The sequence below is a fragment of the Macadamia integrifolia genome, chromosome 6 (assembly GCF_013358625.1).
Source record: "Macadamia integrifolia cultivar HAES 741 chromosome 6, SCU_Mint_v3, whole genome shotgun sequence".
NCBI lineage: Eukaryota > Viridiplantae > Streptophyta > Magnoliopsida > Proteales > Proteaceae > Macadamia > Macadamia integrifolia.
The window spans coordinates 23,937,059-23,952,835 of NC_056562.1; the positions used below are offsets into that span (position 1 = coordinate 23,937,059).

Genomic DNA, 15,777 nt, shown 5'->3' on the forward strand with positions numbered 1-15,777 from the left:
CACAGTTATAAGCCCCATTTCTGCCTAAAAGGACCAAGTTACTGTATTTTGGTCTCTTGATACCAATCTTGAGGTGGTCTGTTGTTCCACAGCTCTTTGGTTGACTGACTAGAATTTTATGCACATTTAGGGCTCATATAGACATTCTCTCTCTTCCTTTCCTTCCTAGATCATCCCTCTTATACGCCAATTTAGTCCGTTTCATAGGTCCGAGGTAGTTGAAGCCACATAGTAGCACTGGGAAAACCCAATAGTGCTTTTGGATTTCGACTAGCAGGTATAGCTTGGGCCCACCGACTAGCCGCAGCCACCTGCTAGACAAGGCCAACAGAAAACAGAATTCTGTCCATCTGTGGACAGAATCTGCCAGGACCAATTCCTTGGTTTCGGGCCTTCATTTCTATTCTATAATTCCCTTTTATCATGTTAGACATGGGTAGGGTATTTAATTGGCCAATTACAGTCCAATTCTTCCAAACCCTAATTCAGTTCATTAGATCCCAATCAAGTTTTCTAGGAATTAGTTGGGATTCTTGTCCACCCATTCGCATTTAATTAGGTCTATTAAATTTACTGAAACTCTTATCCAATTTAGGTTCTTTTATTGGGTACAGTGTCAATTGGGTCCCAATTTCCCTGCCTGGGTGACCCAACTATATGTTCTGCCCATTCCTGGACCAAATTGGGAACGTGTAATGACTTTATCCCACCTCCAATTACAATTAATCTTTTCAATTGACAAAAGTCCTATGGTCTAGGTTCTGGGATAACTATACAACCAATTGGGTCCCAATTTGAGTCCCAAAATTAGGGCTTTAGCTGTAGGGAGCTGAATCAAGTTTCCACAGCTAGTTCCCCTCCATCAATTTCATTCTACACTAACTCTAACCTACTGGCTTAATTCTACCCTTAAAAATTCATAGTGTTAGCTGAGGAATTTTAACTCTTTCCAGTTCCTAGGACCTACAGGTGTAACAATGGTTGTCCTGGTGCAGTTGTCTAGCTCTCAAACACCTTCCTAGTAGAGGCAACAACCTAGGAAGCCCTCTAGTTCTTCTGTGGCAGCATGTGAGAAAGGGCAGCAGTAGCTTCTTGGTAGGGCAGTAGCCTTGGCAGCATCAGGAACAGCAGCAGACCAGCTGCAGCCCAAACCATCTCCCCTTCCTTCCTTCTTCGTCTTCTTCCTCTCTGTTTTTCTTCTTCCTTTCTTTCTTTCTTTTCTTCCTGCCTTCGAACTCTGTAGAGTAGCAAATGAATAGAAGGGCTGAGTTCCCTTTTATATAGGGTCCAACCAAATGGACCTTAGGGTCTATTTGGCTGTACCTAATAACTCCTTGTGGACCTCACTCCCAGCTAATCTGAGAGGTATTTAGTCAGCATATAAACCCGCATTTGTAAGGTAAGTGGGGTGTGCTGATGTGGAAGAGTGTGGGCCCCACAAATTTAACATGCAATTTATTCTACAACAAGCCCTTCAACAGGTACAACCGATTGACCGATTGTTACCTGGGTAACCTACCGTTGACCTTGTTTTTGGTCCAACAGCCTTAACTTCTGAGCCTTTAAGTCTACCAAGTGTGGGCTGATTCCACATCTTCTGGCCATTTGTTTCCCCTGACTTGGCTAGTTAATTTATCAAATTTCTCCCCCTACTACATTACATGTTGAACCATAGTCTATTGCCTTAGTGCCAGGACCTAACACTAGGGTTCAGCTACTTCCCGTTCCAGGTTGTTACCACTGTTGATCAACTTGCATATATATATATATATATATATATATTTACCGAAGGCCTATCTTCCTAGCGTTTTCAATTTCCAGTGACAAGCCGAAGATTCGCCCAATTGAATCCTCATTTTGAGGGGGTGTATCAACCATATCATGTTACCATCCCAATATGGAATGTTATATTCAGTTACCTATTGTAGTAGGATTCGTATTCTCTTTCCCTGTATATCTTAAGTTGTATATAGCAAATAGGGCACTCACCCATGTATATATGTGTAACCTCATTCATTATCAATATACAAGAAATTCACAAACCCTAATGTGGTCTAACAAAATTTCAGTCCAAGCCTAGAGAAAATCAATTACGCTTGAGTTCTTTGGGCCTCAGTTACACCACTATGTATTGCCACCATTGGAACCTGAGCTTCTTGAATACATCCCATAGACCTTTTAAATGCATAAGAAAATGGTTCTACATCTAGATATTATAGGGGTATATTTGGTTTGAAGCACTTTCTAATGCACACCAACCCTAATGCAGCAACATTTTGAAATGGGTCAACAACCCTGCCCAATAAGTCCACAAGCCTAAGTCAAACGATTGAAGCCGGAAATACAAGTTTTAGTCCAAGATTTTGGGGTAACTTCACGGTGACACTTGTACTAACTCAGAAAGATCTAGAAGTCATTCCATATATGGATGGAGAGGTCTAGAAGTCTATTTTTCAACAAAAAAAAAAGAGCGAAAAATGACAGGTATGCGAGCAGGATACCCAAGTATCAAGTATGCTAGAGTCTATGGACTGCTAGATTTAACAGATTTAACCCATGCCGTTCAACATTATAGTATGTGTACAATAGTACATATACAACATTGAGGTATAAATATTAAAAAATTTGTGTATGTTCTAATGCATCAGATGTACAACTGTACATGACAGACATTGGTCATAGGAATATTACACATTATATGATGGGAAGAAAAAAGAGAGAAAAAACATAACTCTGGTCGGAGAAGAAGTTCCAAAGTGCCCTGTTGGTTGGAGAAGAAGTTCCACAATCCTCTGCTACTGTGAGAAGTATCTCACCAAAGATTTTTTCATTTCACTGAGACTTGAAGAAGAGGTTACTCGGTCGTGTTATTGTCTGTCATCTCTTCACTGCTAATAGACGAAGAAATCACTGTGTGAACATGGTTTGCTCTCTTAGCTGACAGCTGAAGAATCACCTGTTTATTTGTCTGATTAGTGGGAGAAATTAAGCCAGAGATAGTTTCAAAAGTAACAGTAAGGAGGAATTCTTTCGTCAGAAAGTTTTGCACTGAAGAACCAGCCCTGTTGAATCTGTGAGTATTATGAATCGTTGAATAGTTTGTTGGTTAGGTAATTTTGTTTCCAAAATTTTAGTGTGCGTGTGGAATGTAATGGAAAATGTTTGAAGTGTGGGGTATGTAATATATTCTCCATTTGCTGTCGTTATTCAATTTTATATGAAGTTGGGTCATCAAAGGTGTGGTTGGTAGGTTTTTTTGTAGGTCCGATATTGGGTATTATTTAGGGCCCGTTTGATAACGTAACCAGAAACGTGTTTCTGTGTTTTCTTATTCTCAGAAACAAAGAAACGGCATAAATACCGTTTGGTAAAAGTGTTCTGTTCCACTTGTTTCTTGAAACATAAATTGAAATTTATAACAATTTATGCTTCAAGAAACATGAATGACGAAACAAGTTTTACTTGTTTCGCTCGTTTCTCGAAACAAAATTGGGGACAAACAATCGATCGACCTCGGGGAGCATCATTGCTTCTCCGGCGTGAAACGTTATAGAACCCCCTTCCTCTTGAAACGTTGAAGCTTCACTGCTTCTCCTGCGTACCCGACCACGGGGAGCTCTGCAACTATGGACCCTTCTTCATCTCGTTGGTGGAACACCTTCCTCGTCACCCTCTTCATCACCGTCGCTGCTCGGTGCGGCTACGAGGAGCTCTCGAAGACTACTACTCAGTGCCGCCATAAGATGGAGAAGCTTCGCGAGCGCTACCACTCAGACAAGAAACGTTCGTCTCTCTCTCTTTGGCCTTACTTCAACCTCATGGAACGGATGAAATTTGGGCCATTCCCGATCGGGGCCCTTCCCATTGTCGCCATCGATCTGCATCGTAACAGAGACGATGACTATGAAGATGATGATGACGGAGACGGAGACGAAGACGATGACGATGATGACGACGACGAAGCTAATAAATCTCGAAGCATCAATCACATACTTCGCCGACCACTAATGGCCTCACCGTATCCTCAGCAGTGGAATGATGGTGGTCATGGCGGTGGAGTAGCAGGGCCTCCTGGGGCTTCTAGGTTCTTAAGGAATCCGATGCTTCACAAGAGAAAATCTTTTGGGATGGATGAGGAGGGGGAGGAGGAAGAGGGAGTTGACCCGATTTCAGAATTGGCTTCGTGGTTAGAGCATTTGGGGAAGGGTTTGTTCGGATATAGAATATGAAGATGGAGATGATGAAGGAGACAGAAAAGTATAGAGTGGAGATGGAGAGCAAGAGGACGGAGATGATTATCAAATCCCAGCGACGTATAGTCCAATCCATTGCCAAAGCCCACCGGTTCCAGAAACAAGAATTATCAAACACCTTTCTTATCTGTTTCTGTTTCCAGAAACAACAATTTCTGTTTCTGCCGTTTCTTGGAACAGAAACGGCAGAAACGTTATCAAACGGGCCCTTAGTTTTGTGGTTTTGTTGTGAATATGTCCGATAAATTTTATGAGAAAGGATGGGAACAAAATCATTGTAATTGTAGTACAAACTCCCTACCCATCCATGGTTTTGATCTGCATCCGTAATTGACTTCAACGGCCTTTAGTCTCTTTCACATTTCTGTTAGAGATCTCCATACTGTTCTTGTCCTTACAAATTGGAAATTTTAGTGAGGGGAGTGGGGAGGACATTATACAACAGTAAATGATTTGAATAAAGGTATTTTGTTGGGTATGTTGCCTTTAATGTCAGCGAGGTTATGTGAGAAGGTTCTGTAAGGAATTCATTTCCAAATGTTTTAGCAACATAGTTTTAGGAACAAATTCCTGCTCTTTTTTTTTTTTTTTTAATGATACCGGGGGATCTGGGACAGTTTATCTGAGTCGTTGAGAGACGTGAAATCAGTCACAGGTTTTGATCTCTAATTTGTTGGGGAGATTGTGTTTCTTATCTTGCATAAAGGGCCCGCAAAAATTAGGGATACTTGAGGGCTTGGCAGTGGTGTTCTACTGTAATCTGGATGAGTCTAAATACCTACAGTGACATTGAATAATAAAAAGGGAAAATTCTAATCCATTGGTAAAGTCATTTATGCGATCATCTCTGCAACCCTGCCTTTTTTCCTTGTTAGGGTGTATTAGGTGTGTGATTTCCTTCCTTCACAGCTTATATTTTATTCACTAACAACTCTTAGGAGGATTTTTAAATGCTCTAATACTAGTGACTGGTTCATGACAGCCAGCTCATGCTTAATTGTCAATTCGTAATGTTACAGGATCCAATCCATTTGCAGAAACTCTACTATGTTTCTAAGGTACCCGCAAGCATGAGATCCAGATCCCACCCAATATTTCAGTCAGCAGTAAATGGGTTTAAGACTCATCCAATCAGGGTGATCCTGAAAACCTACTCCATAGCATTAGTACTAAAGATTTAGTTTTCTCATTCCTTTCATTTGATTTTTAGGTCCCCTCCTGTATTGCTTATGTCTGGTTTGAAACTCAGTTTAATGGAAAGGACTGTAACAGCAAGTTTTGTCAGCATCTGAATTTGCTCTGTTTAGACCAACTTTTTTAGCATAGGAAAGAATTCTTTCTAACACCTTACCCACCCTAGGCTTCAGTTTGAATCAATTAATGAGTGATAGTGGAGAACCAGTGGAGTGGGATTTTATTTTCTAAATGTGCTTGAATTAGTTTATTTATGTGATGGATGGTGAACTCAATACAATTTATAGCTCAATTATTCATTTCATTTACGTATTTTTTTAAGTTGGATTTAAAGGAGCCATTCTTGAAGTTTCTTTTTGATGCTTGCAAAAAAAATGTTGGTAAGGTTCCTATTGGGAATATGCCCACACTCCTATATGTGTTTTGGTAATATTAAACAAACAAGTTGTAGTGCACTGTTCTCTAAACTCGGTTTATTTTTCAATTGGTTCAGTTTGGTCGTGCAGGGTCCAAACCGGCAAGGGTTGATGCGGGTGCCTTATGGTATATAGCAAGGGTGACTTCGAATGCGGGGTGCCTAAGCCATGTCCTTGCACATATCATAAGGCTATGTATGAGTAGGGAAGGTATGTTATCATATTTGATGATGAGAACTTGGGTCATGACAAGTGGCGGGAGTGAAATACGCGTTGAGAACTGAATCCCACCAAAATCTAGGAAGGTTGGCTATATTTTGACCAACAGGTGGGTGGTCACTGGTGGGTGCGACCCACCTATAAGGGAAAAGTGGGCCCCAACAGGCCCAACTTGGGTGAGCCCCCAACAAGACTAACTTGGGTGAGCACGCTTGTTTCAGGTTTCCCATTGTAGTGAAGTCATATGTGTCCGGTAGTACCGACTACTTTGCTCGTTATCACGGTTTAATGCGATTCGGGCCATAGAGTGTCAAAACCAAATGCACCCTAATAGATATTTATGATCCAAATATAAATAACATTTACTATTCTCCCATTTATTATTTTCAGCAAGGGTTAGTGGAGAGGAGTAAAGAAGATAGAGAAGAAGAAGGAGGAGAAGGGAAGGAAGTGTGGGGAAAGTGTTTCCCCCTTGTTGCCGAAGTCGTACCTTGCTATTTTGCCGCCGAAAAAGTGATTGGCACCTTGAGATCTACAATTTGATGTAGGTAAGTGCCATAATCCCTTGAATCTGGTGAAACCCTCTTATGTGGTCAAATCAAGGAGTTAAGAGAGACTCTATGTGATTTCTTTGAAGGTTTTAAAGGAGGAGCAACCAAGATCAAAAAGCATTTAGTGATATTTGGAGTTGGGGGGAAGGATCTTAGGTTTTGGGGTTTCTTGAGCTTAAAGGTATGATTTGTTCCCAAATATTTATTTGGACGTAGATCTATGTTGTGTTCATGTGGATGAAGTCTTAAATGTGTGGAAAATGTGAAGGAAACAACCCCCTTGGGTTTCCAAAAGGTGGGGTGAAGAAGGGAAGTAGGATAATAGAACCCGCTGGACACTGGTGGGTAGGATTGGTGGGTAACCAGACCCACTAGTGAGACCCTCCAGTCTTTTCTGGGCCTCGAAGCCTACCGACAGATATGGTATAACCCACTGGTCTTGGCTGGGCCTCGGGGTCCTACCGATAGGTAGGACCGATGGGTACCTATACCCGCCAGTAGCACCCACCGATCTTGGTTGAGCCCCTAGGTCCTATCGGCAGGTGGGACCGACGAGTACCTATACCCATCGGTACCACCCACTGGTGTGGTTTGGGTGCTGTCTGCATGGGCAAGCTTGCACAGGTGGGTCCTCCTACCCACCTATATGACTCACATGTGGTTAAATGAGCTCTGTTCGAGCTCGAACTCATCGACAACCTCCTTTGCACTATTAAACGTGTCGTGACCATGTCTTTCATCATTTTTGTGGTCCCATAATGGATGTATTCTAAGCTTCCTTTTTGTGTTAGGTTTTTATGACCCTCGTCTTCGCACGCCGGATCTCACTTGTACCGTGTGTTCACATTTGTACGTGAATAGGTAAGTGGGGAGAGGACGTTGATTTTATTTTGGAGTGTTTAGTGCATCATTTTTATTTTATACATCATCATGCCATCTATGAATGCCATCTATGAATGCCATCTTCATGCATATGTCTTGTCTACTGCAAAATGCATTGATAAATCATTATATTGTATCTTAAATTTCCAAACACTTGTTACTTGCCTTGAATTATGAGCATGGATTATCTTAATTATTGGATGATGATGATTGTGGGATAAATGCTGAATTGCTAGATTAGATACCATAGTCGGCTTGGAAATGAATGCATTAGTGCACCGTGGAATGGGACACGGAAGCACTATGTAGTCGTACTTTCTCATATAGATGCATTGGGTTTAGGTTGACATTCCCTCGTGCTACGACCCTTCCCAATAGGGCTTTAAGTGTTAGGTTATCACTGCGCACTCATCACTTGCTTGCTTGTCCCTAGGAGCTCAGAGAAAGGTAGCGAAGTTCAGAGTCAAGTCAGCATTCCTGTAGTTCTTGAGTGTTACCACTGCTATAGGTCCTATAGTAGCTCTGCTTATGGTAGCTAGCTCTTCTGTCCTGTATCTAGTAGCTCTTTAAAACCTTGAGTTCAGGACTTCTTCTCATAGGCTTTATTTCTTTCTCCATGTACCGACTAGAAGCACCATTTCCCCGAAAGCAACTAGCTCTCACCAAACCCCAGTCCCAGTCTCTAGTGAGCCATCCATACTAGCGGCCTCACTATTGCAATGAGGGGGGGGGGCATGCCCTACAATCAATTAATAGGAAGAGAGCTGGGCGCCTGCTATTTTTCGGATCCAAATTATTCCAATTATGCCTAAAAATCTCTTCAGGTGATCAAGAGGGCCCCCTTTTTCAGTATGTGATATTAGGATGAAAGGTCTTATCTCAATGCTTCTTTTCTCTAGCTTGCTCTTCAAAATCGAATTTTGGCCTTATTATAGTCATCATCTCCTAAATTTTTTTTTTCTATGAAAGATCTGGTTGGCGTCAGTCTCTCAGTCGAAGGGATCAACTAAATAATCAACGAGAAAAGCTGATGTAAAAGCGGCCCCTATTGCGGAAGGGGGGAATGATACTTGATCGGATTGGAACGAATGTTGGGATGACCCACCTAATGAATTCACAGGATCAAGAGGGGATGAGCTTTTTGCTTTATTATAAAAACTAACCATGATGCTGCGATCACGTAAAAACATAAACTTTGAGGCTCAATAGCTAAATACATAGCAATTGAATCATGAGCCGAGATCATAAAGAGCATACTGCGAGTAGGAAGTGGAATTAATACAATGGATTCAGAAGAATCAAACCTCTCTTGTTAGGAAGAATCAAAATAACATTTCTCTAGAGCTACACCCACCCTAGTTCGCCTTTAAGTCGACCCAGTACTCATTCCTCGGTCTTAAGTACACTACTACTCCCTTGCTCCTTTACCTTGTGTAGGGAAGTAGCTCATTAGCAGGCGTCTACCGCTTGCTTGAACTTCCCAATCAATGCCTTCTTGTCATAAGGTATAGATAGTGGGTGGGATGCTGGGGTAAACTCAGTACATGAATCGATGAATCTTCACTTCCAAAGTAAGCTAGAAAAGATAGCGCCCAACCGTCTTTATTCAACAACTTTATTATAGGGAAACGTTAAAAGTACGCCTGGCTGATCATTAGGACAGTTGGAAACCTTGATGATATATTCAGAGGGTCGAACGTGTTGCATTTATTTCTGCTATGGTTTGGCCATGATTTACTCTTTCAAGTACTCAAGGCCGACCCTCTCTGACAACCCTATGGGTGCATCGCAAGATAGAGGAACATGACACGTGCCCAGGGCATACACGCATTGTGGTTGTGAGTAGCATGTAACCTATGACTTAGCATTGTTGCCTAGGTAAATAGGCCTAAAATGATTATATGCATTTAGGATCATTCGGAATGAGACTGTTTGCTTGTGTCTTTCTTTCCATTTACTGAGCTAGTGAACTCACCCCTTGTATACACATCTTTTTAGATGATTTTTTAGGTTTCCCTGAGGCGGAGCAAGAGCCAGGCCCCATTGACGAGTTTCCAGTAAGAGGTTGGTGGGTTCTGGAGAGTTTTGGGCATAGTGCCAGGTGCATGTGCGAGGGCTGTGTTGTAGGGCAATAGTAGCGACTTTCGATCATCCCCCTTTTTATTCTTTTGATGTATTTCCCTTTTTGTGCTCTAAATATTTAAAATTTTATTTTATTGTGTAATTATCATGCCTGCGGGCCCACATGTATATATATTATGTATAACACTTTGGGTATCAAGAGTAAGTGGGGAATTTACAAGTATATGTGACGAGTCTTCCATTGAATTATTTAATTATATTTTTATGTGTTGCATGTTGTGTTCTGGTTTACTGCATCAAATGATTCTGGTGAGTCTTGGGTTACCTGGAGGTAACCCGGTCACCGATCTGGTTCTATGGGAACGGGGCATGACATAAGTAGTTTTAACTATGATTGTTAAGTGTTGCCTAGCTACGTATATTTTGGATACTCCAAGTTAAGATTCAAAGACTAAGATATGGAGACACAATCAAGAAGCATAGAAGATGGAATGCTAAGAGTGGAGCATCAAGTGATGATGAAATATTCCAAGTATCAAGTCAAGATGAAGACCACTAGGATAGATTAGATTCTTCATACTGTAACTTGTACTTTCTATATATATGGGCATGCACACCATGCATTGCTTGTCATCATACTAGAATGACCTTAGAACATCTTTGGACCAAGCATGGAAGTCCATAGGTGGTGTAGAACATATTAAAAAATATATGCTCTAGTGATATTCTGTGAAAAACACAATGATCAGACTCAAGGACATTTTGGGAAACCTTAGAGTTGGTATCAGGAGATGGACCCTTCATGAAAGTTGTAGGAAATCGAGTACGATTCTAGTGCAACTTGAATTGGGTCAATCCGAAGTCAGACCAAAATGTTTTTTCCGAATTACTGATGACTGGTCAGTATGACAGTTGTCTATCAAATTCTGGACAGAACTATAGGCGATCGATCGACAGGAAGCCCTGGTCGATCAGCACATACTTGGAACACCTCCAACGGCTATTTTTGAACTCCAACAGCTCTTTTTGGTCGATCGACTACTGATGGCAATCTAGTCGATCGACCAGTGGACCCAGAATATGATCGTTAGAGCCTGATGTAGACACCTAATTTTGTCACACTCCCCCGACTATGATGACTCACAGATCTTGGACACGACCTCTCACTTCCAACTGACAGAGATGACAACTGACTGAGGTAACCCAACTCTGGAACATTTCATACTCACCAAGCCCCATTTTAAGAGAAAAGAAGGGTCCCATTATGACATCACATATACAAAGGAATCTGGTCCAAAGTGATTATATGGATGGATAGTACTTGGAATTACAATTCCAACGATATATGGTGTGTCAAAATTGGACCATTGGATCTCCCACAATCTTCCCTGCCAAGCCTCGCCCATGCACACCAAGCCCCGCCTAGGCACACCAAGCCTCGTCCTTACACCTTAAGTCCCACCCATGCACACAAAGTCGCACCCATACCCGCACATCCCCCACGACCCCTCTTTCATAAACCCTCATGCCCCTGTCCACGCCTTGCACCCCTATCATGTTCCCCCTACTATATGCCCCCACCCTCCTGCTGCGCGGTCCCGCCCTCCAGATAGGCACCCCCGCCCTCTAGCTAGGCACCCCTGCCCTCCTGCTAGGTACCCTCGCCTCCCTTGACGCACCCTTGCGCTCGCCTTCGCACTCCCACCAGTGACCAACAATCCTACTTCGGTGATCGAATTTTGGATGAGATTCCCTCTTCACCCGAATGCGTACCCCACGTCATCATGCTAGCATACCCTACACCGCAACATCCCATTGGCGAAAAAAACGTCTTTTTCACTCCATTGGAAAAAAAAACATCTTTTCACTCCATTAGCCAAAAAAGCATCTTTTCACCCAATTGGAAAAAAAAATTACTTTGTTCACCCCATTGGCTAAGAAAAGCATCTTTTCACCCATTGGAAAAAAAAATCACCCTTTTTATCCCATTGGCCAAGGAAATCCTCTTTTCACCCTATTGGTTAAAAAAATCACCTTTTTCACCCTATTGGTTAAAAAAATCACCTTTTTCACCCCATTAGCCAAGGAAATCCCCCTTTTCACCGCATTGACCCAAGAAACCTATAAATACCCCCTCTCCTTGAAATTTCTCACTTGAGCCTCCTAGTGAGCACCCCTTGTTGGAGAAACTCTACTCTCCTCCCCCTCCCCCTTTGAAGTTCTTCAAGTCTTCGAAGTGATCTTCATAGATTCGAAGTGTTCTTCGGGCTTTTAAAGTTCTTTAATCCTTTGAAATTCTATAGTGAGCACCCTTTGTAGGAGAAACTCTACTCCCCTCTCCCCTTCCCCTTTGAGTTTCTTCAAGTCTTTAAAGTGATCTTCATAGATTCAAAGTGTTCTTCAGGCCTTCGAAATTCTTCAACCCCTTTGAAGTTTTTCAAACCTCATCCTAGCCCTCCCATTGCCTATCCCCAGCAGAAGCTCTGCCGGAGAGCCACCTCAGCCTAGCCCTCTCATAGCCTATCCCTATTGGAAGCTCTGTCGGAGTGCCACCTTAGCCAAAATTAGGAAGTAGCCCCTCCCTAGCGGAAGCTCTGCTGAAGTAACACCTCAGCCTAAGCCCAAAAGTAGCCTTCCCTAGCCAAAGCTCTGTTGAAATTCAAATCCAAAAGTAACTGTTCCTAGCCAGAACTCTATCACCATCTCTCGAAAAAGGAAGTTGGAGGTCAAGACCATCTTCCCATTAGCTGGGAGAATCCACAAAAAAGTTTGTGCCAGCACTAATTGGGGGTCCACCCCTCTTAACCCAAACCAGGGGTCAAGCTCAGGTATAACCTCTCACCCGAATTAGCATAATGTAGACATTTTATTGACCTTGTTTTAGTGTACATAATTTATTAAATTCAGCTAATGTATATATGTGTGATACCTTAGCAATGCATGCGAAATGGGAATAATTGTGGAAAATGCTCGTTCTCAAGCATCCAGTAGGAAGACTGGTTGAATTGAGTGGATTGGGTGCCTAACACCTTCCCAACTCTACAACCTAACACGTACCCTAAATCTCTGGACTAGGCCAACTTTTGGGCCCTTTTCTTAGGAATTGGGCCCACCTCTGGGTCCTAGGCCCATAATCCTAGGTGGCGACTCCAAACCCCTTTTTGTATGGCCCCAATCCCTTGTATTGGACCATTATCAAATACATGTCACAATGATGACCCTTACACTCCTGCAAAATAGGTCCCCACATATCTCCGTGTGGCAGTGCGGCGGTGCGGAGCCCGTAGGTAAGCACACACGACACACCCCTCCCTATGAAAGAGAAAGAGAGAAGAGAGGGTTGAAACAAAAGAGTCTTTTTCTCCCCCACAAAAGGGGGAAGAAGGGAAGAAATTCCAGTCACTACCCTCATAGTGGTGACTCCACTGGAGACTTGTCAAGCTTCCGACACTAGATACTATCATAAAATGCAAGAACATTTTCCACCACATCTATTTGGAAACATGTTTGGCTTACCCCATGTTTGTAATTGCGTTTGCTAACAACATTGTAGACACAAAATTTTGTCCCCCCTCGGCAATGATGAATTATGGGTAATAAGAGACATATTTTCTCTCTTTTGGAAAGAAGTTGAAATTTCGGCACAAATCCAGACTATCCCAGAACTTGTGATTGGTCAAAATTTAAATGATGCGGGGAAGGTGACAGAAAGTGGTCACTAATACCTTTTGGTAGAATACGACAATCAAGCCTAGTATGTTCTCGATTCCTGTATCATTGGAAAGTACATGGAAATACGGTTCCATCGATATCTTGTATGAAAAAAATGGATACCCAGGTGTGCCGTAATACCTACCTGAACTTTGAACTAATTAAAACAGAATAAACCAAACCCTAAACCAAACCAGACCAGACCAGACCAAACCCTGGACCAAACCAAATCAAACCAAATCCTAAACCAAACCAGACCAAACCCTGAACCAAACCAGACCAAACGCTGAACCAAACCATACCCTAAACCAGACCGAATCTTGAACCAAACCAAACCCTAAACCAGACGAAACCAAACCTTGAACCAGACCAAACCCTAAACCAAACCAAACCCTAAATCAAACCGAACCAAATCCCAAACCAGACCAAACCCTAAACCAAACCAGGACAAACCCTAAACCAAACCAGACCAAACCAAAACTAGAACAGACCAAACCTAGACCAGACCAGACCGAACCTTGAACCAAACCAACCTAACCAAACCCCTAACTTAAATTACACCCTAAACCAGACCAACCCTAAACCAGACCAAACCTAAACCAAACCAGACCAGACTAGACCAAACCCTGAACCAAACCAACCTAACCAAACCCTTACCCTAAATCAAATCCAAAATCTGAACTAAAACCATAACCTAAATTAAACCTTAAACCAAATCCTAAATCTGAACCAAAACCATAACCTAAATTAAACCCTAAACCAAACCCTAAATCCGAACCAAAACCATAACCTAAATTAAACCCTTAAACCAAGTCCTAAATCCGAACCAAAGCCATAACCTAAATTAAACCCTTAAACCAAATCCTAAATCCGAACCAAATCCATAACCTAAATTAAACCCTAAACCCGAATCAAAACCCCTAACCTCAATTGAACCCTAAATCAAATCCTAAACCCAACCTAAACCTAAACCTAAACCAAGCCAAACCACCCTAAACCAAACCCTATCTTGCCGACCAACCTACGTGATAAGATTTCCACAAAAAGGCTACTACCGCCCAAGCTAGGGAGTAGCCACCCAGTCTAGGGGAGTATCTAGAGGTGTAAGAGGGTGCCACAAGGTATTTGAATGCTTCACAAGGTGCCACATATTTTTTCAATGCGTTATGGGGCAACACGTATCTTTTTCACCACACAACAGGATGACACAGGGGTGATCCGTGTAAGACCTTACACATCCGTGTAAGGCCTTACACGGATTTTTAAGGACTTACCAAATCCGTGTAAGCCCTTACACGGATTTGAGAAGGGCTTACACGGATTTGGCCCTCTTTATGGCTTTTTACACTACTACCCCTCCTCCCCTCTATATATAGTGACCCCGGGGTCACTGTAAAACCCTAGAAGAAAAATAGGGAAGAACCCCTGAAGAAAAAAAATTGTTCCAGAGGCTTTACAAAAGAGAGAGAGAGAGAGAGAGAGAGAGAGAGATAGGGCGAGAGAAAAGAAGAGAGGAAAGAAAAAGAATAGACGAGCTAAGCTAATTGAAGTTGACGGACATATCAGGTTAGTACAAAACTTCTATTTAAGTTCATTTGTATTTAATTTTGATATCTTTAATACGGCCCAGAAGCTCTGCCCAAAATTCCAGAGCTGATTCTAACCCTAAGAATACGGCGTAGAAGCTCTGCCTAAAATTCCTGAGCTGATTCCAACCCTAGAAAAATGGTGTGGAAGCTCTATCCAAAATTCCTGAACTGATTCCAACCCTAGAAATATGGCGTGGAAGCTCTGCCCAAAATTTTTGAGCTGATTCCAACCCTAAAAAAATGACGCGAAAGATTTGCATAAAATTTCCTGAGCTGATTCCAACCCTAGAAATATGGCGTGGAAGCCTTGCCCAAATTTCCAAAGTCGATTCCGATTCTAGAAATATAGTATGAAAGCCCTATTCAGATTCCCAGAAGCCAGAATCCATTGTCACACCCTAGCAAAAAAGCCTCGTCAACTTTCTTACCCAGGTGCCAAAAGTTTTTAATTTCTCTAAGAAAGAAAAAAAAAATTGAATCGTTGCCCCTGAGTTGAGGAAAATTATCAGAAAATTCACCATTTTTATTGATTATTAACATGTGAATATTGTATTGTAATTTCACGTACCTCATTTCTGTATATATTTGTTTTATGTGTTTATTGCATAAAATAAGGATTTACTGTTGTAGTTTTATGTATTAATTTTAGCAGTTGTCCATTAAATGTAGTTTGTTTCATCATTTTATATGTTATCACATATGTTTCTCACATAAAATAATGATCATGATTTTCCTATCATAGAGCATAGCACGTGTATGTAGGTAAGATAATTGCATTTCTCATTAGTTTATGTAAATTTTATTATTTCATGTGGAATTCTTTCAAGCAAGTTCATGTATATATGTTTGCATTATTTCATGTAAAAGAACTTCTGTGCTA

At 41.8% G+C, this 15,777-nt stretch overlaps 1 protein-coding gene across 1 annotated transcript; it reads left to right on the forward strand.

Annotated features, from left to right (window-relative positions):
• Window positions 1-3,626: 3,626 nt before the first annotated feature.
• On the forward strand, window positions 3,627-4,229 carry LOC122082153. The gene has a single exon (XM_042649635.1). The coding sequence runs from the start codon at window positions 3,627-3,629 to the stop codon at window positions 4,227-4,229; it is 603 nt and encodes a 200-aa protein (XP_042505569.1).
• The last annotated feature ends 11,548 nt before the right edge of the window (window positions 4,230-15,777 follow it).

Bases quoted from the DNA above. Each gene is read 5' to 3' on its own strand.
- LOC122082153 (XM_042649635.1), top strand. From the start codon at position 3,627: ATGGACCCTTCTTCATCTCGTTGGTGGAACACCTTCCTCGTCACCCTC.